Here is a 25,288-nt window from a genome sequence, read left to right as displayed (position 1 = left end):
CAACACACACCAAATAAAAATTAAAAGACATCAGATTTGATTTTAATATGGTAATTTTAATTCAAATGCTTATGACATGCAGGTACTTAGTAGGAAAACTGTCACTTATAAACATAAGGCTGTTTGTCATCAAACATGTAAACATAAAACAGTGCAAGTGGATTAAACTTTTCCTAATTCACTCTAAAGCTTTCCCTGCGCAGACCAAATGGGAGATCCGCTCCAGGTTTTCCAGCCCACCCGCCAAGCTCCTGAGTCAAATGTGTCCTTAGAGCTAAGCAGCTGCTCTGACTGCTGCATTCCCACCTGCCTTTCAAGTTGGGATAGACTACAACTGCTCTTCAACTTTAGAAGGAAAGACGCCCAGACCCCAACCTGTAAAAAAAATCACAGACTACAGCAGACATGTAAAACACAAGGCCCGGGGGCCGGATCCGGCCCATGAAGTGGTTTCATGCGACCCGCGAAGCCATCCTAAAAACAATGAGAGAACGGCCCCCACTGCCTTGGCCCTGACCCGGAGACGCTCCTCCTGCCAGAAACCCTCAGATCTGTCCCACTCCTGCCCAGGCCCCCATAGGCACCCTTGATGCAAATGATGTAGAGCTGGCCATGCCCACCCAGTAGGCCATATGCACTTTAGCCATGCCCACCCAGTAGGCCACGCCCACCCGGCCCCCTGAGGGCAACCGCAATGCTGATGCGGCCCTCAATGAAATTGAGTTTGACACCCATGGACTACAGCTTCTTCTCCAATTGGTCCCGCTTTCCCTGCGCAGACCAAATGGGAGATCCGCTCCAGGTTTTCCAGCCAGCCCTGTCCCTAAAGTTTCAGCACGCCCCCTGACTTTTGAGAAGATTTTCATGGGTTATAATACGCCAGAAAATACAGGTATAAAGCAACTCCACTATACTGTGGAGTTTTATGACCCTACACTGCTTGCTTACTCGTTGTTTCTCTCTGCCGCTGTTTTTCTATCTCTCACCAAGTTTCGTAGAGGCCACAAGCTTAACAGGGAAAACAACACTACAAAGCGAAAGGCGACCCAGCGCGGATGCGAGCTTCCAAACCAATGTATTGCTTTTCGTAAACTCTTCCTTTCTCCAACAGGTGGCGCGAGCACCCCAAGTAAAGAGCCTACTCTAGCGCGCTTCGCTAAAGGTGGCTTCCGAGGCTTCCTTGCCCGCCAGAAAGATGGCGGACTGCTCTGGCTCAATGGAATACCATTGATGACGGCGAGGGGGCGAGGAGGGGACGAGCTCAAACCTCCAGCAACCCTTATTCCTGGGTAGCCCCTCGGGCACGGGCCTGCGTCTCTACGGTGGCCGCCACAAGTCGCTGCAAGCTGAGTGAGAATTCATTCGGCTCGCCTCCCGTCCGCCCGCCGCTGAGCAGGTGAGTCGAACCTCCCGGATTCGAGCCCGAAACAGATGCTCCGGAGCATCGCTCCGATTGGTATTTGCGCCAGGCAAGCTGGGTGGGAAGATGCGCCACATCCTCTTTGTTTGCCCGCGACCGGGCAAGGGCTAGGCGCTGCCCAAGAATAGGTCTCGTCACTCAAGGGTGCTTGCCGCACGTCCTTTTTTTTTTTTCCAATCTGAAACTCTGTCCGGTCTTAATGCAACCAGCCTTGTTGTTGAGCGTGGCGACCTCTTCGGGTAGCCACTAAAAGCCAGGCAGCTTTCTCCAACTTGCTGCTTTCTAAGGAGTTGCGAGGACTATACTATATTGTAACGCCGTTATCCTCAGTCAGCGGGGAGCAGGAGACATATCTGGAGGGTTGTTGGTTAGGACAGGGGTAGGCAACCTCGGCTCTTTTATGACTCCTGGACTTCAACTCCCAGAATTCCTGAGCCAGCCGGCTCAGGAATTCTGGGAGTTGAAGTCCAGGAGTCATAAAAGAGCCGAGGTTGCCTACCCCTGGGTTAGGAGATCGCTTCCTTGGATTCCTTAACATGTTAAGGACCACGCTGCTTTTGTTTCATTCATCCTGGATCCCTTTCGGTTTTGCTAAATCTTTCCCCACTTGCAAGATTAGGAGATAAAACTTGGGCAATCTTGGAGAAATAGCCTTTATGCCCACTCAGTTTTTCTGAGAAGTCAACCCTCGGGGCTTACAAGATGTTCTCCACTCTAGTCATCCTCACAATCAGCTTGTGAGGTAGTCTGGGCTAAGGGAGGGCGAAGATCCAAAGCTCTGTTGAATGGAGGCCCTGAACCTCAGCCTCTCCAGTTGCCATTACTGCTGTATTATACCTGTATTATACAGTAGGCCCTTGGAGAGTATAGTTCAAGATATTAATACATTCCTCTGTTGCTACAATTGACAGAATTTGCGGTCTAAGCTAATGAGGAGGAGTATAGTGTAGGAAGAGAAAGCCTCCATCATGGTTCCTCCAAGTGGGGCATAAACATGGCAACTGCTTTGGGAAGAAGGTTGTAGTTTATTGCAGAGGAAAGGCAGACAGAAAGATGGATCCAACAGGAAAAGAAGGGGTGAGCACATGTGGGTAGTGGGTTTTTATACCCCTTGGACTCTATTGTCTAGAGTTATTTCCTGTTTCAAGCTTTGTATTTCCTTTGTCATCTATTCTGTCCTGAGCCTAGGTGTACCACTCTAGGATTCTTGCTGGTTGACTGTCCAAGCCCACCTCCCTGGGGCTGGGGTATGTAGATTTCAGATTTCTTCTTAGGTTCAACCTTCCTGAATGGTTTACATCTGCATTTCTATAGAGTTGGTTTCTGCTTGGGGGAGGGAGACGTGGGGCTATTAAGAAAACCTGGGCATGCTTTTCTGCCTTTTAACTTCTATTTAAGAAATGTGTTTTCCTGCCCTTTTAATATTTCCTTCTCTGGGGAGATGACTTCCCACAATAGGATAGTAATGCCTGGTTTTGATCATTCTCTGTCAGTCCAAAAAATGAAATAAATACTCTAGAGTACATCAGCTTTCTCTTCTGGGAAGCAAGGGCAAATGGGTAATTTTCCTAGAAACAGATCTAGGGAATTCCCTGTTAATTATCTGTCAACTATTCCTGCAAATTGTCATCCATTTAATGCATTCAGTCAGATGAAGGTAGGCAGGTTGTATTTCTGAATATTCTTTTATTTAAATAAAAACAATTTCCTTGCAAGTAGAAAGATAAAAGAGTTGGGGCAAAAGTCTGATTTAGTATTTTCTCTTTCTTGTTTTATTGGGTGAATCAAAGAAGCTTCCTCCTTTCCAGTTTGGCTGCTTTCATACATAAAAGTAATATTTCACAAAATTTCACACTATAGTGCAGTGTAATAATTTCAATGGATAACAAAGATTTTGCTTCTTGTACACTTTTGGTTGTAATCTTATAGATTTGTGGCAGCTATTCATGAAAATAACCTGTAATTTACACATCCCATTTTATAGAAATCTTGTTTTTGCCACCTGCACTCTTCATATGTTTGGCTTTGCCGCAAACATGAAAGAAACATATAAGAACATGAAACTGTTGTTGAAGCACACCCAACTGAAATATCTGTGGAGATCTAAAGTAGTGGCTCTGCTCTTGGAATGCAGCACTGGTATACCAAGTAGTGTGGTTACATATGCAAATGGGACAGCCATGCAAGAAAGTCACAATAAAAAGAAATGGCACTCCGAAATAATTTGGTTCCAGGACAGAAAAATGTGTCATGTGAACCACTTGTTGACCGAGAAAGTTATTTTTGCCTCCACTTCACATAAAACTCAGACTGAGCAAAAAATTTGTAAAGCGATGAACAATGAAGGTAAAAGGTTTCCATTATTTGAGACAGATGTTTCCATGAATAACTAATGCCAAGCTTAAGGAGAACATTTTTATTGGTCCACAGAGCAGAAATGTCATCAGTGACAAGCAGTTTGAAGTCCTGACAATGGGGCTAGAGAAAATTGCTTGGAAAGCACTCAAGGTGTCATTGAGAATTTTCTTGGCAACCATAGAGCACCAAACTACATTAAGCTAGTTGACAAACTTCTTCCAGCATGCAAAACCATAAAGTGCAAAATGTCATTGCAGATTCATTTGCTGCATTCACACTTGGATTTCGTTCCTGAAAATCTAAGCACAGTCAGTGACGAAATTGGTGAAAGGCCCCGCCAGGACATTGCTGCTATGAAAAAATGGTATCAGAGCAACAGGAATCTGTCAGTGCTGGCTGACTGTTGTTGGACACTGTAGCAAGAGGCATCTGACACCCAAGTGCAAATGAAAATCAGCAGCAAAACATTTTTAGCCCTGCTGAACTCATGCAATTTGTCAGAAACATTACATAACTAAATATGTTGTAATTATTATTATTATTATTAATTTTATTTGTATACCGCCCTTCTCCCGAAGGACTCAGGGCGGTGAACAGGGCAGTACATGTTAAAAGACAAAATACAAAAATTAAAAGAGATTAAACAAAATGCCCACAACTCTTACAATAAGTTAAAACACATTAAAAATAGGTTAAAACACATTAATAAAACCCAAAAAGGTTAATTTCATATTTTTGAAGACTCCTATATAATGCAGTCTTTCTGAAATTATATTTGCGTTTAGTTTGAAGGGCTATGAATATCATAATCACCTAAAGTTTTTCTGGAAGCAAAACATTTGAAAAAACTTGCTGTCTAGTGTTTACTTAGATCTGAATTATGTATACATCACCTTCATGTTTCTGTTTTTTATATGCTGGTTGTCAAAAAGTCATCCTTTTAGCTTTACACAATTCACAATTGTAGAGGACAGAGGCTAGAATATAATGCAACTTAAGTAAGCATAGATGGTATTGTAACCTTTAAATTAAAAAAAAACTTTTCCTCAGTTAATTTACCATTGTCTGTCTGGCTATTGATTGTAGGAATTTTAAATATTGAAAAGTTGAATAAGTCCTTAGTGTGAATATGGAAGATCTGACATTAAAACTAATTTTGACGAGAAGGGTAATTTATACAAGCTGACAAAATGTTCTCAACTGTATTTCTGTTTAATAGGATGGAAAAAAAGAAAATTTTAATGAAATCCAGTGTTGCTGCCTCCAACCTCCTGAGAACATTACATTCTCTCTATCAATTTGGACATTTTTGTGATGTTACAATATACACAGGCCAGCTGGAAATCCAACAAGAATTTTCTGTTCACAAAGCTGTTTTAGCAGCTTCTAGCAATTACTTTAAAAGCCTTTTTCTCAATAATGAAATGAAGAACGCCAAAAACTGCACAGTGATCCTCCAGGATATTCATGCCGAAGAATTTGTCTCATTCCTCAAATTTGTTTACACCGCAGAGTTAGAAGTTGAAGTGGACAGACTGCATCAGATGAAGGAAGTCGCTGAAAGATTTCAATGCAAGGATCTGCTTGAAATTTTTGAAGAAATGAAGGCTGTAGATGGAAACTTGGAACCACATGTTCATTTGAAAAAAAATGGAAGTGTTAGATTGCCTGGGAATCAAACAGGACTCGGAGGAGAAAAAGTACATGTTTTGGCTGCTGCACCGATGAAGAATCATTTGGGGAAGAGAATGAACCATTCAAAACCTACCACCAATTTGGATGATATTAAAAATAAACGTGTAAACCCTAATGAAGATAGGATTGTGAGTTGCAATTCCAAAGATGAGTCAGTGATGACATCTGAGCGTACCAATGAGACTGACTGTCCTTCATTAAATGAGGAGGACTTGAAGGAAGCCCACATCGCTTTAAGCAGGACATTGCCTGACCAAAAGGATGAAAGTAGCTCGACATTCTGTAAGGCCAAACTCAGAAAATCGACCCGCAGTATATCAAAAGTCTTGCCAAGAGCATATGCCGGTGACAAGCGTAATCATTTATTCCATTTGGCTGAGCAGCACCAATCGCACGTTGATCTGGAGCATAGGACAAGCCTGGGAATTAAGTATAGCTGCAATATTTGTAACCAACTCTTTCCCAATCGCCACAATCTAAGGCAACACAGGGTCACTGTCCACAACCGAGAGCAGACCTTCCCTGGTGACAAAAAGTTTCAGCACCAGAAGGATATCAGCGCTCATAACCTCGGGGTGCACGAAAAGAAGCAGCATCCGCAGCAGTGCCCCTACTGTGACAAAGTCATCAGCTCCAGGGGTGGCCTGACCGTTCACATACGAACCCACACGGGAGAGAAGCCTTATAAATGTCAGTGCTGTCCAGCCAGTTTTGCTCAGAGATCAGCCTTTACTAGTCACGTAAGGTAATCCCTTTTTTTAAAAAAAAATAATACATAAAAAGTAGACAACAGTGCCAAAGATAAGTTTGGCTTGCAAGCTTTTAAGCTTTTGATTTTGTAGCAGAGTTCCTACATTATGCTCAGCCCTAGTGCAGCTGGTTTGGGTTTGGTTTACTATGGGGACATTTTTTTGGTATGAATTTTATTAAAAATTTACAAGGAACATAAAAAGTAACCCAAAGTAATAAAGTTACTCATAGGAAGACTAAGGAAGGAAGGAAAAATATTAGGAAGCAAAGTAAGAAAGAGAGAAGAAGAAAATGTAAAAAGAAATAGAAAAACCTTCCATTTTGTTCTGCAGCAAATATAAATAGAATTACAATATTAGCGCTTATAAAATTCACTTTTTTTCTATTATCCAGTTTTTTCTAATCATAAAAACCACAAATCCATGAGCACATTTTTTCTATTTCATGCAAAAAGTCTACAAGCAGTTTCCAGTCAGCCACAAATACAGATACTGTTTTTTCTTTAATCAAAGAAGTTAATTTAGCCATTACAAGTTCTATCATCTTCACCAACCCACTGCACAGTGGGTAATGTCAATTTTTTCTTTTTCTGAGCACATAAGAGTCTTTCTGCAGGTATCCTATATAAAAACAAAAGTTCCATGGTGGTTTTTTTTTCAAATTGCCTGTCCATTAGCCCTAAAAGGAAAATCTTCTGGATTAGTGCCTGTATTTATTATATCCATTTTTTAAAGCTTTTTCTGTGCCCACTAAATATCGTAAAGCAGGGGTGTCAAACTCAATTTCATTGAGGGCCGCATCAGCATTGCGGTTGCCCTCAGGGGGCCGGGTGGGTGTGGCCAGGGTGGGCGTGGCCTACTGGGTGGGTGTGGCCAGAGTGCATATGGCCTACTGGGTGGGCGTGGCCAGCTCTGCATCGTTTGCATCAAGGGTGCCTATGAGGGCCTGGGCAGGAGTGGGGCAGATCTGAGGGTCTCTGTCAGGAGGAGGGCCTCTGGGCCAGGGCCAAGGCAGTGGGGGCAGTTTCCAGGATGGCTTCGCGGGCCACATGAAACCAGTTCGTGGGCCGGATCCAGCCCCCAGGCCTTGTGTTTGACATGTCTGTCGTAAAGTATCCCTTCAGTGTGTTTACATTTCAAGCAGAGATTCAAAGTACTTTAATATATTCCAGAAGTTTCTATATACTAATGATATACCATTTTATAAAAGTTCTCGTTGAGGCTAGAACATAAAATACAATTAATCCCCAACCTACTGTTGAAAGAAAAATCTTCATCAGGGTCCAGTCCAAGCTGGGAATAAACAAAATGGAGACTGCTATAATAATAATAATAATAATAATAATAATAATAATAATAATAATAATAATAATAATAATAATAATAATAATAATAGTAGTAATAAGTTGGAAGGGACCCTGGAGGTCATCTAGTCCAACCCCCTGCTAAGGCAGGAAACCCTATACCATTTCAGACAAATGGCTGTCCAGTCTCTTCTTAAAAACTTCCAGTGTTGGAGCATTCACCACTTCTGGAGGCAGCTTGTTCCACTGGTTAATTGTTCTAACTGTCAGGAAGTTTCTCCTTAGTTCTAGGTTGATTTTCTCCTTGACTAGTTTCCATCCATTGCTTCTTGTCCTGCCTTCAGGTACTTTGGAGAATAGCTTGGCTCCCTCTTCTTTGTGGCAGCCCCTGAGATATTGGAACACTGCTATCATGTCACCCCTCACCCTTCTCTTCGTTAAACTACACATACCCAATTCCAGCAACCGTTCCCTATATGTTTTAGCCTCCAGTCCCCCAATCATCTCTATTGCTCTTCTCTGTACTCTTTCTAGAGTCTCCATATCTTTTTTACATCGTGGTGACCAAACCTGGATGCAGTATTCCAGGTGTGGCCTTACCAAGGCATTGTAAAGTGGTATTAGTACTTCACGTGATCTTGATTCTATCCCTCTGTTAATGCAGCCTAGCACTGTGTTGGCTTTTTTGGCAGCTGCAGCACACTGCTGGCTCATATTTAGCTGATTGTCCACTAGGACTCTGAGATCTCTCTCACAGTCACTACTATCGAGCAAGGTACCACCTATACTATACCTGTGCATTTGATTTTTCCTGCCTAAATGTAGAACCTTACTTTTTTCACAATTGAATTTCATTTTGTTAGATAGTGCCCAGTGTTCGAGTCTGTCCAGATCCTCCTGTATCCTCCTGTAAGCCTATCTTCTGGAGTGTTGGCTATTCCTGCCAGCTTGGTGTCATCTGCAAATTTGATGAGTTCCCCATCTATCCCCTCATCCAAATCGTTGATGAAGATGTTGAAGAGCACTGGTCCCAGAACAGAGCCCTGGGGCACCCCACTACACACTTCCTTCCATGTAGATGCAGTTCGATTGAGGACCACACGCTGAGTACGGCCTGTCAGCCAGCTACGAATCCATCTGGTGGTGATGCTGTCTAACCCACATTTTTCTATCTTATCAAGTAGTAGGTTGTGATCTACTTTATCAAATTCCTTACTGAAGTCCAAGTAAATTATATCTACAGCATTCTTCTGGTCCACTAGTTTTGTCACTTGGTCAAAGAATGCAATAAGGTTTGTATGGCATGATCTGTTTTTGACAAACCCATGTTGGCTTTTAGTGATAACTTTGTTCGCATCAAGGTGTTCGCTGATTTGTTGTTTGATTATCTTTTCCAGAATCTTCCCAGGTATTGAGGTCAGGCTGATAGGTCTGTAGTTTTCTGGATCTATTTTTTCCCCTTTTTTGAAGATGGGAACTACATCAGCTCTCTTCCAGTCCTCTGGTAGTTCCCCAGTGCTCCAGGATCTTTGAAAAATATAGTTCAGTGGTTCTGAGATCACGTCTGCCAGTTCCTTGAGAACCTTGGGGTGTAATCCATCTGGTCCTGGTGATTTGAACTCATCTAGGCTGGACAAGTGCTCACTTACCATTTTCTTGCCTATCTTAACTTGCGTTTCTATTCTGTTTTTTATGGCACTGGTTTTGGTAGGTTGGACAGTTTTTTCCCTTTGTGTAAAGACAGATGCAAAAAACGAGTTAAATAGTTCTGCTTTCTCCCTGTTGCTTGTCACCTTCTTGCCACTTTCCCCCACTAATGGACCAATCATTTCTTTAACTTTTTTCTTGTTTCTTATATGTTGAAAGAAGCTTTTTTTGTTATTTTTGACTTTGGTCGCAAGCCTTAGTTCATTTTGAGCCTTAGCTTCCCTCACTTCATCTTTGCAGGCACGGGCTGTTTGCTGATATTCTGCCTTAGTTATGTGCCCCTCTTTCCACTTCTTATACTTGTCCTTTTTATCTTTCAGTTTATCAGAGAGTTCTTTATGCAGCCATGCTGGTTTCTTTTGAAAGCTGTTATTTTTCTTCTTTGTTGGTATTGTGCTAGACTGGGCCTTTATTATCTCACTTTTCAAAATTTCCCAAGCTTCTTGAGTTGTTTTCCCCTTTAGGATTCTCATCCATGGAATTCTTCCCAAGGTCTCTCTAAGTTTATTGAAATTAGCTCTTTTAAAGTCCAAGACTCTAGTTTGGCTGTATTCTATTGCTTGTGCTTCCATAATGTTGAATTCCAATATTGCATGATCACTTCCCCCCAAGGTTCCTGTGGCTTTGACACTTTCTATCATTTCATCTCTGTTAGTGAGAATTAAATCCAATATGGCTAATCCCCTAGTTCCCTTCTTTACTTTTTTGGAGAGAAAGTTGTCTGTTAGGTTTGTCAGGAATCTGTTAGATCTTCCACTTGGTGCAGAATTTGTCTCCCAGTTGATATCAGGGTAATTAAAGTCCCCCATTACTATTGTGATGCGCTTCCTACATACCTTAGTTAACTGACTAGCAAAAAGTTCATCTATTTCCTCTGCTTGGTTGGGCGGCCTATAGTATATACCTATGTCAATGTCATTTTCCCCCCTTTTATATTGACCCAAATACATTCAAGTTTACAGTTTTCATCATTGTGCTCTATTTCTGTAGAGATAAAGTTATTTCTTATATAGAGAGCAACTCCACCTCCTCTTTTGTTTAGTCTATTTCTTTTAAATAATTTAAATCCCTCTAGCTGTGTGTTCCATTTGTGGGTTTCATCCCACCATGTTTGTGTAATGGCAACAATATCATATCCGCCCTCATTTACCTGAATTTCTAGTTCACCCTGCTTACTGTTCATACTCTGCGCATTGGTGTATAGACATTTGAGTCCTTTATGACTGACCCTGTGTTTACTTGCTACATAACTTGTGTGGTGCCTAAGTTCTCCTATTTTCTTAGATTGCCGGGGACAGTGATGTTCTGTATCAATTAACTCACTGTCCCCGTTGTTTAGTTTAGAAAGAAGGTTGTAGCTTATTGAAGAACAAAAGCAGACAGAAGCGTGGCTCTGGGAAAGCTGACCACATATAATAGAGAGTGGTGGGTTTTTATACTTTTTTGAGGTTTTGTTTGGAGTTCTTCCTTCTTTGAGGCTTTGTATTTCCTGTGTCATGTACTTTGATTTGAGTCTGAATGTGCCTTTCTGGTATTATGATGGTGGTGGTTAATCCTATTATGCCCCAAAGGTCATATCCTGCTTCCCTGGGGGTGTGGCTGATGGCTGTGGGATTTTTGGTGTGAGGGATTGTTGATTCTAGGGATCTTTGTCTTTCTAATCCCATCAGCTCTAAGCTTCCAGGTGCCAGTCTTTCTGAAAGGATTATGATATCTGCATTTCTACAGAGCTGGTTTCTGCGTGGGGGAGGGAGACTTGGGGCTATTAAGAAAAACTGGGCATGCTTTTTTGCCCTTTCAAGATCTTTTGAGGAAATATAATATTTTGCCCTTTTTAATATTTCCTTCTCGGGGGGGGGGGAGCTGACTTCCCACACTACAACCAGTCACTTTGCAACTGTTCAAAGTTACAGCGCCCCCCCCCCCAAGTTATTTACCACCCATTCTCAAAATGTTGACTTCTGTAGTAAGTCCCCCTCATTCCTCCCATTGGGCCCTACACCCTCCTCCTTATCCAGTGTCACACAGTCACTTTTTGAAGATCTCTGGAGCTCAGATTTGGAAAGCAAAGCAAGCCGCTTTGTTGCTGGACTGTGCAGCACAATCCTGGAAGTGGCTACCACGAGTGGCCGCAATTGAGTGCTGCCACTTAAAAAAATTTGGTGGCCACTTTGGTGATTATACCACATGGGCCCAACTATGGCATGCTTTGCTTTGCTTTCTTAATGCAACCTGTGCATGTTCCACAGTGTTTATATTATATCAAATAATCTCTAATAAAGGCTTTGCTGGCATTTCAAACTATCCTCTTGCCGGTTCCTTTATTTAAATTATTTTCAAAAAAAATTCCTTCAATTTTTTACAATCCTGGACAACTTCATCTACTACATTTAATCTCTGTCCTCATTTTTAATACAACAAAACAAGAAGTCCTAAGAAAAATAAAACAGACTAGCCCCTGCCTGGTTGTTGTTTTTTTTCCTCTCTCACTTTAGTCCATCTCGGTAACCTTCACTACAGCAAAGCTTATGTTTCCATGGCAACTGAGCATCCATAGTTTACCTTTAGCTTATTTCTTTCTATGCAAACTTCACCAATCACTTCACCTCTTTAAAAATAACTAGTATCATTCCCATGCCAGGCTGATCTTATTAGCTGGCTTAATGAAAAATTGTAGCAAAGCACTTTCATCAAAAGTAAAATTAAAATAAAAAATAGAGAAGAAAAAGACTGTCCCCTTGTGTGTGTTTTTAAAACATTCTTATAGCTTCTCTTAGTTGAGCTTTCTGCAAGTAAATCTTAAATCGTTAAATCAAAGATTTTGAAACTCCTTATGTGGGAGCTTGAGGCAAAGTTACTGAGAGTGAAGCTTTGTTTTCCGAGATTGTGGGTTGGTTTCCGAATGTTTCATTACCAGGCTAGGTAACATCTTTAGCAAAGTTTTTGTTGTTGTTGTTAGCTGTGAAGTCGTGTCCGACTCATTGCGACCCCATGGACAACGTTCCTCCAGGCCTTCCTGTCCTCTACCATCTTCAAGAGTCCATTTAGGCTCACGCCTACTGCTTCAGTGACTCCATCCAGCCACCAAATTCTCTGTCGTCCTCTTTTTCTCTTGCCCTCAACCTTTCCCAACATTAGGCCCTTCTCCAGTGAGTCCTTCCTTCTCAGTAGGTGGCCAAAGTATTTGAGTTTCAACTTCAGGATCTGGCCTTCTAAAGAGCAGCCAGTTCTTTGTTCTTCTGTTTATAAGGGCTTTGTAGGGTCAGTATGTCTTGTGATGGGTAGGGTGTGGGTATGTCAAGTGAGAGTCTTGTGATGCATCTTGTGATGGGGAGCTTACATCAGGTGAGGGTCATGGGAAGGTGAAGTGCTGGTTGAGGGGGACTTGGGTGGGTTGGTTGAGGGTCAGTGCTGTCTCTGTAATTGGTTTGGATTCTGAGGGGTTCATAGGCTGGCTGTAGGTCAGTATATCTGTTGATGGAATCGCTTGTGGAGTGCCAGGCTTCGATGAACTCACGAGTGTGGCAGGTGGTAGCATGGCCGATTTGGGGGTTCTCCAGTCGAACTGGTGTTGTTTGGTGTCAGAATCCAAATCAACCACACAGCCAACCAGAGACAGCACCAACCCTCAACCAGCACTTCACCTCCCAGTGACCCCCACCTGATGTAACCTCTCCATCACAAGACTCTCACTGATGACCCACGCTTGACCCATCACAACACCCATTACAAGTCCCTCACGTGACACAGCCATACCTGACCCATCACGAGACCTGTTGCCCACACAGAGCCCTTGAAGAACACTGATACTGACATCTCCTAAACTCCGCTGAGGATGTGACCTAGCCTGGTAACGAAACATTTGAAAACCAACCCCATAAGCTCGGAGAACGAACATTCGCCCTCATCCTACCCCCAAGCTACAGATATTCACCAGTTATTGGGCAAAATCAGGCTTTGTTGTTGTTGTTAGCTGCGAAGTCGTGTCCGACCCATCGCGACCCTATGGACAACATTCCTCCAGGCCTTCCTGTCCTCTACCATCTTCTGGAGTCCATTTAAGCTCACGCCTACTGCTTCAGTGACTCCATCCAGCCACCTCATTCTCTGTCGTCCCCTTCTTCTATTGCCCTCGATCTTCCCCAGCATTAGGCTCTTCTCCAGGGAGTCCTTCCTTCTCATTAGGTGGCCAAAGTACTTGAGTTTTAGCTTCAGGATCTGGCCTTCTAAAGAGCAGTCAGGATTGATCTCCTCTAGGACTGACCGGTTTGATCGCCTTGCAGTCCAAGGGACTCGCAGGAGTCTTCTCCAGCACCACAGTTCAAAGGCCTAAATTCTTTGGCGCTCAGCCTTTCTTATGGTCCAACTTTCACTACCATACATTGCAACTGGAAAGACCATAGCCTTGACTATACGCACTTTTGTTGACAGGGTGATGTCTCTGCTTTTTAGTGTGCTGTCTAGATTTGCCATGGCTTTCCTCCCCAGGAGCAAGCGTCTTTTAATTTCTTGGCTACAGTCCCCATCTGCAGTGATCTTGGAGCCCAGGAAAATAAAATCTGTCACTACCTCCATTTCTTCCCCATCTATTTGCCAGGAATTGAGAGGGCCAGATGCCATGATCTTGGTTTTCTTAATGTTAAGTTTCAACCCAAGTTTTGCACTCTCTTTCTTCACCTGCAACAAGAGGCTCTTTAGTTCTTCTTCACTTTCTGCCATTAGAGTGGTATCATCTGCGTATCTTAGGTTGTTGATATTTCTTCCGGCAATCTTAATTCCAACTTTTGATTCATCTAGCCCTGCCTTTCTCATGATGTGCTCTGCATATAAGTTAAATAGGCAGGGCGACAGTATACAGCCTTGCCGGACTCCTTTCCCAATTTTGAACCAATCAGTGGTTCCGTGTCCAGTTCTCACTGTTGCTTCTTGAACCGCATATAGGTTTCTCAAGAGACAAATAAGATGGTCTGGTACTCCCATCTCTTTAAGAACTTGCCACAGTTTGTTATGATCCACACAATCAAAGGCTTTAGCATAGTCAATGAAGCAGAAGTAGATGTTTTTCTGGAACTCCCTAGCTTTCTCCATGATCCAGCGTATGTTGGCAATTTGATCTCTAGTTCCTCTGCCTCTTCGAAATCCTGCCTGCACTTCTGGTAGTTCTCGATCCACATACTGCTGAAGTCTAGCTTGTAGGATTTTAAGCATGACTTTACTAGCATGAGAAATGAGTGCAATGGTGCGATAGTTTGAACATTCTTTGGCACTGCCTTTCTTAGGAATTGGAATGTAAACTGATCTTTTCCAATCCTGTGGCCACTGTTGAGTTTTCCAAATTTGCTGGCAAATTGAGTGTAGCACTTTTACTGCATTGTCTTTTAAGATTTTGAATAGCTCAGCTGGAATACTGTCACCTCCACTAGCTTTGTTGTTGCTCAGCTTTTCTAAGGCCCACTTCACTTCACATTCTAGGATGTCTGGCTCGAGGTCAGTGACCACCTCATTGTGATTATCAGGGACGTTAAGCTCATTCTTGTATAGTTCTTCTGTGTAATTTTGCCACCTCTTCTTAATCTCTTCTGCCTCTGTTAGGTCCCTGCCATTTTGGTCCTTTATCATGCCCATTTTTGCATTAAACGTTCCCTTCATTTCTCCAATTTTCTTGAAAAGATCTCTGGTCCTCCCTATTCTATTGTTTTCTTCTATTTCTTTGCACTGTTCATTTAAGAAGGCATTCTTATCTCTTCTAGCTATTCTCTGGAATTCTGCATTCAATTGGGTGTATCTTTCTTTTTCTCCCTTGCCTTTCGCTTCCCTCCTTTCCTCAGCTATTTGCAAAGCTTCCTCAGACAGCCATTTTGCTTTCTTGCATTTCTTTTTCTTTGGGATGGTTTTGGTTGCTACCTGTTGTACAATGTCACGAACCTCTGTCCATAGTTCTTCAGGCACTCTGTCTATCAGATCTAATTCCTTAAATCTATTTGTCACCTCTACTGTATATTCAACAGGGATATGATTTAATTCATACCTGACTGGCCTAGTGCTTTTCCCTACTTTCTTCAGTTTAAGCCTAAACTTTGCAAGGAGAAGCTCATGGTCTGAGCCACAGTCAGCTCCTGGTCTTGTTTTTACTGACTGTATAGAGCTTCTCCATCTTTGGCTGCAGAGCATATAGTCAATCTGATTTCTGTGTTGACCATCTGGTGATGTCCATGTGTAGAGCCGTCTCTTGGGTTGTTGGAAAAGAGTGTTTGCTATGACCATCGTATTCTCTTGACAGAATTCTATCAGCCTGTGCCCTGCTTCATTTTGCACTCCAAGGCCAAACTTGCCTGTTATTCCAGTTATCTTTTGGCTTCCTACTTTAGCATTCCAATCCCCCATGATGATAAGAACATCATTTTTTGGTGTTAGTTCTATAAGGTGCTGTAGTGCTTCATAGAACTGGTCAATTTCATCCTCTTCAGCACTGGTGGTTGGGGCATAGACTTGGACTACTGTGATATTGAATGGTTTGCCTTGGATTCGAACTGAGATCATTCTGTCATTTTGAGGATTGTATCCCAGTATTGCTTTTCCTACTCTTTTATTGACTATGAAGGCTACTCCATTTCTTCTGAAGGATTCTTGCCCACAGTAGTATACCTGATGGTCATCTGAATTAAATTCACCCATTCCTGTCCATTTTAGTTCGCTGATACCTAAGATGTCAATGTTCAGTCTTGTCATCTCTTGTTTGACCACGTCCAGTTTTCCTTGATTCATGGATCTTACATTCCAGGTTCCTATGGAGAAAAAATCTTTACAGCATCGGACTTTCCTTTCACCACCAGACACATCCACAGCTGAGCGTCCTTTCGGCTTTGGCCCAGTCGCTTCATTCTTTCTGGCTCTACTAGTACTAGCCCTCTGCTCTTCCCCAGTAGCATATTGGACGCCTTCCGACCTGAGGGGCTCATCTTCCAGCGTCATATCGTTTTGCCTTTTGGTACTGTCCATAGGGTTTTCATGGCAAAGATACTGGAGTGGGTTGCCATTTCCTTCTCCAGTGGATCACGTTTTGTCAGAACTCTCTGTTATGACCTGTCTGTCTTGGGTGGCCCTGCACGGCATAGCTCATAGCTTCATTGAATTACGCAAGCCCCTTCGCCACGACAAGGCAGTAATCCATGAAGGGGAAATCAGGCTTACAGCTCTCATTTGGAGAGATATTATGTACAAATGGGTTTTTGAAGTCTCTGTAATGCTCAACGTTCCATTTTTCTACCTATAAATTCTTTTTTTTTCTCCAATAGAAAGATACATGAATCCAAGAAAGGTGAAAAATGCAAGCCTGCTTACTGGACAATAGTTCCACCAGCAGAAAAAGTAGATGTGGTAGATAGTAGAATCAATAGGAATAACAAAACACAACCCAAGGTGCCAAATCATGATCTGCAAAGGGAAATACTTGGCAAAGCTACTCAGGAGCCTGAGGAAGAAGCTGGTAGATCTCTTCCAGAGGAAGCGCCACCTGACAAAAAAAACAAGAAGCTGGCACTAGGTGCTGAAACTAATGCTAAAAAAGGGGACACTTGTAGGCAAGGGACTGTGGATGCGAAAGGAAACGGAGAAAAAGTTTGTGACGCAGGCGTAGGCAGCAATAAAGGCAAGGAGGCCTTCTCTTCAGATGATAATCACAGTGAGGACTCAAACGTTCACGATACAGAAGACTGCGAGCAGGACGTAAATTGCGAGGTTAACAAAAACAAGGTCATCCCAGCATCTACTTACATCATAACTTGTACCAAATGCACCGAGAAGTTTCCATCACAGAGGAAATACGTCATCCACTGCAAAGAAATTCATCGTTCCTTGCCCGGGAAAGTATATCAGTGTGATGTTTGCGGCAAATCCTTGGCAAGTCACAACAGCTGGAAGGAGCACCAAGCCTGCGTTCACACAGAGGACCGGAAGTTTGCCTGCACCGTGTGCAATGCTACTTTTAAAAGAAAGAGGGATGTGAGGACTCACTACGTGCGGAAGCACGAAGGCCGAGTGAAGCGTCCCCTTTGCTCCGTCTGTGGAAAAATGCTGAGCTCCAGAACAGCCCTCGTCTTCCACATGAGGACCCACACGGGAGAGAAGCCGTATCAGTGTGGCGTTTGTGGCTCAAGATTTGCTCAGCCATCACAGCTCAAGATTCATACCAGGTCAGCTTTCTACTGCCTCTTCCTTCTCCTCCCCACACATTTTGTTTTAAAATATTTAAACCTACTTGTTATGTAAATTGAATATTTCTTTCTTTTTTTTTTAAAGGCAGAGCCTTAAGATACGTTTCTTGCACGTAGCCCTAGGCTCAGCCCTTATTATATCGAATCTGAACCAGGACACCAATTCTTTCCCCCTATTTTAATAGAATACTATTTCCTTGAATTGGGTGATTTTCTTTCTCTCTCTCTCTGATACTTCTCATCAGCTCTTAAACATGTAGAAAAATAAGAAATCTTTATTTCATCAGGCCAGGATTTCAACTCCAGCATTACATCTCCCTTCATTTTGCCCTAGTCAAGAGAGTTACGTGATGAACCGGCATACTTCCTGCCGGTCCTGGATTTGGCCGCTGCAAAGTTACTGCCTAATTGTAATTTATAATAATAATAATAATAATAATAATAATAATAATAATAATAAGAAGAAGAAGAAGAAGAAGAAGAAGAAGAAGAAGAAGAAGAAGAAGAAGAAGAAGAAGAAGAAGAAGAAGAAGAAGAAGAATTGTAGTAGTAGTAGTTGGAAGGGACCTTGGAGGTCATCTAGTCCAACTCCCTGCTCAGGCAGGAAACCCTATACCATTTCAGGCAAATGGCTGTCCAGTCTCTCCTTAAAAACCTCCAGTGTTGGAGCATTCATCACTTCTGGAGGCAGGTTGTTCCACTGGTTAATTGTTCTAACAGTCAGGAAGTTTCTCCTTAGTTCTAGGTTGCTTCTCTCCTTGACTAGTTTCCATCCGTTGCTTCTTGTCCTGCTTTCAGGTGCTTTGGAGAATAGCTTGACTCCCTCTTCTTTGTGGCAGCCCCGGAGATATTGGAACACAGCTATCATGTCACCCCTCACCCTAATAAGATGGAGGGCTAAATTATTAAATACATATAGAATGATGAAATAAACACTATGGATTTAATTAGAATTCTGTTATATTTTACTACAATAAAATACAGTTTCTCTTTAGTTTAGTATAAGTTAAAATAGAATGAAATCAACTTTGTGTGTGTGTGTGTGTGCTTGTTCTACCCAAAGTTTGCCAAAAATCAGTTTAAAAGTCCTTGGCCCTTAAATGTTGTATGCCTCAAAAAAAAAAAACACCTGGAAATCATTTTGCCCAAATCAATAAGCGGAGGCAGCTTCTTTTGTAGTGAGTTGCTTTCCTGTATACTTTTCATTTGTAGTATAAGGTCTGGTTCAGGGGCCTTCAAACATGGCCCTTTTACCACTTGTGGACTTCAACTCCCATAATTCCTCAGCCAGCATGCCTGGCTGAGGAATTCTGGGTGCTAAAGTCCACAAGTGGTAAAAGGGCCATGTTTGAAGGCCCCTGGTATTGATGAACATCTTGCAAAGTTTGCAAAGCAACATTTGGTTTTAAATACCTTTGACAGTATTTCCATCTCCCTCTGAATGCAGGTCACACACAGGTGAAAAGCCATACATCTGTGAGGACTGTGGGGCGTCTTTTGCTGATAAAGGCAAACTTACCGGTCATAAGAGGAAACATACAGGTAAGGCTTAAATTAATTTCCTGAACCTGACAAAAGGCCACATTTACTTACAAAGAAGAGATATCATATATATATCAAATATTTATTTATTTATTTATTTATTTGATTTATTTGATTTATATATGTATGTATGTATGTATGTATGTGCATGTGTATGTATGTGTATGTGTATATGTATATATTAATGAGAAGAAAATCAATAGTAAGGTACCTTGATTCAAACAATTCAACGTGTTCTCTGATAGTCACATAGAGAACAGCCTGGGTCTGATTGCACATGGGTGCACATGTTCCTGGTTTCCTACTGCTTGTAGCAGTGGGAAAACGGATCAGTTATTCACTGGAAAGCCTTTTTTTTTTTGCCCAGTGGCTAGTAATGAAAAGGTTCCCTACAGTTCCAAAAATCTACATATAATGTAGGCAAATGTTGGAAGTTTCCCACTCATTCTGCAAGATCAAGCTGTTACATTGCAACTTTGCCTACTGTTAGTCCAGGGGTAGGCAACCTTGGCTCTTTTATGACTTGGGGTCTTCAACTCCCATGCTGGCTCAGGAATTCTGGGAGTTGAAGTCCACGAGTCATAAAAGAGCCAAGGTTGACTATCCCTGTGTTAGTCCAACAGCCTTCTGCCTCGCAGAGATCCTTCAGGAGAAAAGGAATGCTTAACTCTTCCCCTGAATGTCATCTTTTCTTTTTTGCAGAATTTTAGGAGAAATGAAGGGGTAAACTTAAACTGCCTCTGTCCATTCATACTTTTGTTTTACAGAAGGGATTGTTTGCAAAAAAAAATGGCTGTCGGGTGACAGTTTTTCAGTGTAATAGAAGAAAAAGAAACAAGAGTACAGGTAGTTCTTGGTTATTGACAGCCCTCATTTAGTGACCATTTTTAATTACACGGTGTAAAAAAATAAGCTTTGCAAGCAATCCTCACATTTATGACCATTGCAGTGGTCCCATCATGGGATTGCTATTTGGACCCTTCGCAACTGGCTTGTGTAAAATTGTAAGTCGTGGTCTTGTAATGTTTTGTTTAACAACCATGGTGATTCGCTTAACAGTGGAAAGGGAAGTGAGGATATAAACCTATCATGGTCGTGTGGTGTTTCATTGAATGACTATGGTGCTTAGCAATAGAGTTGCCAGTCCCAATTTATGGTTGCTAAGTGAAAACTACTGATAGTCCTTGACTTATGGTTTTACATCATGCCAGTCATTAAGCAGGTCATTATGTGACTGCATCTTTTTTTTCTTTTTCTTTTTTTTCATGGTTGTTAAATCCATGGCGTGTAATGGGCATTGCTGGAAATTGGAAGTAAACTCCAAAATGCAATCACGTAACTATGGGGGGAAGGGGCAGGCCATCAGAACTTCAAATCTGTATCGCAAGTGCCTTTATCAGGTCCTGTCATAGTTTCAAATGGCTTGCCAAGGGACCAGTTGTATGTATAAGGTAAAGGTAAAGGTTCCCCTGCACATGCGTGCTAGTCGTTTCCGACTCTAGGGGCCAGTGCTCATCTTCGTTTCAAAGCCGAAGAGCCAGCGCTTGTCCAAGGACGTCTCCGTGGTCATGTGGCCGACATGACTAGACGCCAAAGGCGCACGGAACGCTGTTACCTTCCCACCGTAGTGGTCCCTATTTTTCTACTTGCATTTTTACGTGCTTTCGAACTGCTAGGTTGGCAGAAGCTGGGACAAGTAACAGGCGCTCACTCTGTTACGCAGCACTCGGGATTCAACCCGCCAAACTGCCGACCTTCAGATCGACAAGCTCAGTGTCCTAACCCACTGAGCCACCGCGTCCCATTTATAATGTTATAATGTTACAAATATAATGTTATATAATGTTATAATGTTATATAATGTTACAAATAAGCCCTTGGGCATGTGAGAATTAGGATACAGCAAACTGACAGAAGTTCAGATTCTTCATGGCTTCACATAATACTGTTCAGCAGGGCTTTCTTTTGTCATAGAACGCTCAGAACGGCGTTCCAGCACCTTTTTTGGATAGAACCTTGTACATTTTTCTTTTACAAAAAAAGCACTGCTGTTCAGTATTATGAGCACTAAAATTCCTGGAAGGTTTTTAATAGTTACAGGGAAGGAAAAGAGAAGTATATTAAGAAAAGCTCGAGCAAACATTATTTTGGAAAATCTCCGATGGGTGATCTTCAACTTGGGCGATCCTGCGTTAGAACGGAAATATTCATTCATTATCCCTTTTCTGTCCTCTGTGTAACATTGCTTACCATAAAAGAGAATATAGTGATGGCTACAGCAGATACATTAGTGCATGTATTTTCTTTACAGGAGAACGCCTCTTCAGATGTGATGTGTGTGGGAAACATTTTGCTACCAAGGAATATTTAAAATGTCACAAGCGTTGTCACATGGGAGCTAAGCCATACAAGTGTGACGTGTGTGGGAAAACCTTTGGATTGAGAGCTTCGTTAGCCCAACATAGTAATGTTCATGCAGGTAGGGAACAAATGGTGTATTGGAGAGATGCAAATGCAAAGCAGGTGTCTGGAAATTGGTGTTCACAATTACCATCATTCCTATATATGAATCACGTAAAGGAAACTAGGACCCCCCTTAGTTTTCCTGTCCGTTTTAAAAATAATGTCTTTCTGTTCATTAATTGCACTTAAAATAATTTAGTTTGTAAGCCAAACATTTAGGCATCTACATAGAGCCCTGGTGGCACAGTGCTTAGAATGCAGTATCTCAGGCTGGCTCTGCCGACTGCCAGCAGTTCAATCCTCACCGGCTCAAGGTTGACTCAGCTTTCCATCCTTCCGAGGTCGGTAAAATGAGGACCCAGATTGTTGGGGGGCAATAGGCTGACTCTGAAAACCACTTAGAGGGGGCTGTAAAGCACTATGAAGGAGTATGTAAGTCTAAGTGCCACTGCTAAATGCTCTGCCAGTTCAATACCTATGCAGGCATGATCTACCGTAGCCTGTCTTCACCTCTTACAGGCCACAAAAGTCAGAAATCAAGATAAACGTATGTTTTAAAAAGTGACATTAGCATTGGAATTAAACTAATAACTGGTTGGTTTCTTCAACATTCCTTCTCTTCCCAGAGACTCCTCCTTATTTCTGTGAGCAGTGTGGAAAGACGTTTACTCAGCAAGGAGCCCTAAGACGCCACCAGCGTATTCACTCTGGAGAAAAGCCATACAAATGCAGGGCTTGTGAGAGAACCTTCACAGATACGTCTACCCTGAGGAGGCATGTATTGGTATGTTCAGTGGTTTGTGCTATAACTTTTTTTTAAATATACTTTATTAAACAAGTTTTAAATAAAAACAACAAAAACATTATTACAAAGTACTGAAAAGTGCGTCAAATAGAAAAACACCAAAACATCCTATACATCAAAAAAACAAAAACAACAACATTAAACAAGACCGGGGTGTGTAATACTACCCCTAATTTTCTCTGTCTTCATACATCCCAGGCTAAGTAACCTTTAATTACCAAATATTAGAAATCTATAATTGTATATATCTCCAGATTCTATACCTCAAATAATAATACACAATCATCTGGTATTTCCCCCGTTGAAATTAAATATTCTATTTTGTAACCATGAATACCAGGAATCCCAACTTTTATTGAAAAGTGATTCACTTTTCCCTTTGAGAATATATGTCATTCGATCTGACTCTGCGCATAGTAATACTTTCTCTATTACTTGATAGTCCGTTGGGATTTCCTTCGTCTTCCAATATTGTGCATAAGTCATACGCGCCGCTGTTGTGATATGTATTACTAGATACCAAACATTTTTTGGTACTTCTTGTGGCTTCATCCCCAAGAGGAAAATAGCTGGGTACAATTGAAAATCATATCCTGTTATTTGAAATAACAATTTTTTATATTGGTCCAGTAACGCCTGACCTTTGGACAAGTCCACCATTGATGGCAGAAAGTGCCCCTGGCAGAATCACATTTCCAACATTTGTCATTTGCATTGGGAAACATTTTTGAAATTCGTGCGGGAGCTAAGTACCATCTATACAACATTTTGTACATATTTTCTTTAAATGCCGTTGCTAACGTTAATTTTATATTTTTCTTCCAAATTTGTTCCCACTCGTCTAATTCTATAGTGCGACCAATATTTCTCCCCCAAGCAATCATTACATCATTTATTGTTCCCCCTTCCATCCCATGGAACAAAAGTAGATTATAGGTCTTAGATAAAAATTTAGCATCACTTCCCCATAAAATCTTGTCTAATTCTTGTGGGATTATATTGATTCCAAATTCCTGCTTATCCCTATTAAACCTTGAGCTTTTGTCTGCAGGAATAGAGGTCGGTTTATGTGCTGAGGTCATTAAAAAAAAAGTTCTCTCACGGAGGTTTTTTTTTTTAAGCCATGCATGACATTGTAATCATTTTTCATCCTTCTGTCACTTTATGCATTGTGGTACAGCTGCTGGGGTAGGGAAGCAAAAGCACCTCTGCATGGGCAGAGAAAATTGACAAAGCCCCGTGATTTCTGCCCTGTTTCCTTATAATACAACTCTGTAATGCACAAGGATTACACAACTTTGGGAAGCGGAAGGGCCAGCAACAGTCACACGGCTTGTGGTTTCAAAGCAACTTTGAAGTTACCTTGGGTTAGATCCGTGGTGGTAAACCGATGGCACGCGTGCCACAGGTGGCACACAGAGCCCTCTCTGTGGGCATGCGCGCTGTCGCCCCAGTCTTAGGCTTTCAGCTGGGTGTTATAAAACCTTTTCGCTTTAGGCCGCCACCACCATGTGCAAAAAAAAAAAAGTGCAATCAATCAATCAATTTCAACTTCTTGCGGGCAAAAAAAAGATCTTGCAAACTTGGAATTGATTGAACTTTTTAGTCCCACCCAGTCTGCCGTTACCATCGCAGCCCTGCCCACTCAATGGGCCAGACCCACCTGGCACCCGGCGATACATCAGTGGGTTTTGGGTTGCAGTTTGGGCACTCAGTCTCTAAAAGGTTCACCATCACATGGTTAGATCAATGTGTTTTAAACTTGGCAACTTTAAGAGGAATCAACCTCAACTCCCAGAATTCTCCAGACAGCATGCTGGCTGGGGAATTCTAGGATCTGGTCCACATATCTTAAAGATGATTGTTAGATTCTTCAATGTAGGAGAGAAAACTCTGTAAGAAGGGTAATATACTTGTCTTATTGTGGCTAAATAAAGAATGTTAGGAACTCAAGTCACTGAACTGCGAATGCTTTAAAAAAATCAATAAACTAATAAATAATAAACTGATCCAGATTTCATTTTTTAAGAGTTAATGACCCTATTTATAAAAGGGTTTTGAAAATACATTTTTATGTTTCACAAGCCAAATGAGACCTTGAATAGTAAAGTATTTTTATTTCCTTCTTTCATAGGTCCATGATCGGAATGCTCATTGGAGAAGTTTCTTAATAGATCTTACTATCAAAAAGGATCATAACTGGTCCAAAATAGAGACTTTGCCTACTGTTTCTATGCAAGAGAATTCTACTAGAGTTTCGTCTGATTGCCAAGAAAAATGCCACACATCAGAAAACACCAATGTAAAAAAAGTAGAACAGATACCAAGCAATACTAATGTGAAAGAATCTGAACCTACCCTCATGCATTTATAACTGTCAACAATTAAAGTTCAATATGGATATAAACTTCTCATATTATTTCAATGTTTTTCCTTGTATAGGAAGATTCTCCAAATGCTTGCAGAATCTACAGACATGGCATCAGCTTGGATTCTGATATGGAATAGTTTCTAAATGTGCTCTTTCTCTTAACTTAAATGCTGATGTTTTAAAGAGCTTTTGAAGACTAGTCCAGGGGTAGGCAACCTTGGCTCTTTTACGACTCATGGACTTCGACTCCCAGAATTAGGAATTCTGGGAGTTGAAGTCCATGAGTCGTAAAAGAGCCAAGGTTGCCTACCCCTGGACTAGGCACACATAATAAGCAAGTTCTATCAGGTTGCCTGCGATCAAACCACTATGGGCCATACTGAAGGTCATGTACAGTCAGAGCGCATTCCTCCTTGTTTTAAAGGAAAGATATGGCCAAAGTTGAAAAGGGTAATAAACATAAATGTGTAAAAATACAGAACACCCACCTCCACCAAGAGGGATGTGTGGAATATTGTACATGGGAGCATGATATTATATGTCTTCTTTTAAGAGCTTAGGGAATGTTGATTGGGTATACATTCTGGTATTGTTTCAAGATATCCCTTTCTGCAACTGTTGAACACAAGGACCAGCCTCTAAAGCTAATGAACCTTGTGTA

The 25,288-nt window shown here is 41.7% G+C and overlaps 1 protein-coding gene across 1 annotated transcript; it reads left to right on the top strand.

Moving 5' to 3' along the window:
- The first annotated feature begins 1,268 nt into the window (after nucleotides 1-1,268).
- On the top strand, nucleotides 1,269-24,711 carry LOC310632568 (uncharacterized protein). Its single transcript, XM_083349818.1, has 7 exons — nucleotides 1,269-1,396; nucleotides 4,998-6,218; nucleotides 16,529-17,425; nucleotides 18,894-18,988; nucleotides 21,300-21,467; nucleotides 22,078-22,235; nucleotides 24,391-24,711. Exons 2-7 carry the CDS (start codon nucleotides 4,999-5,001, stop codon nucleotides 24,628-24,630), a joined length of 2,778 nt encoding a protein of 925 aa, XP_083205944.1. The 5' UTR covers nucleotides 1,269-1,396; nucleotide 4,998; the 3' UTR covers nucleotides 24,631-24,711.
- Nucleotides 24,712-25,288: the final 577 nt, after the last annotated feature.

This window comes from Vipera ursinii, assembly GCF_947247035.1.
Source record: "Vipera ursinii genome assembly, chromosome: 1".
NCBI classification, from domain to species: Eukaryota; Metazoa; Chordata; class Lepidosauria; order Squamata; family Viperidae; genus Vipera; species Vipera ursinii.
Note: the sequence above shows the minus strand (reverse complement) of the source record. Positions and strands in the feature narration are given on the sequence as shown.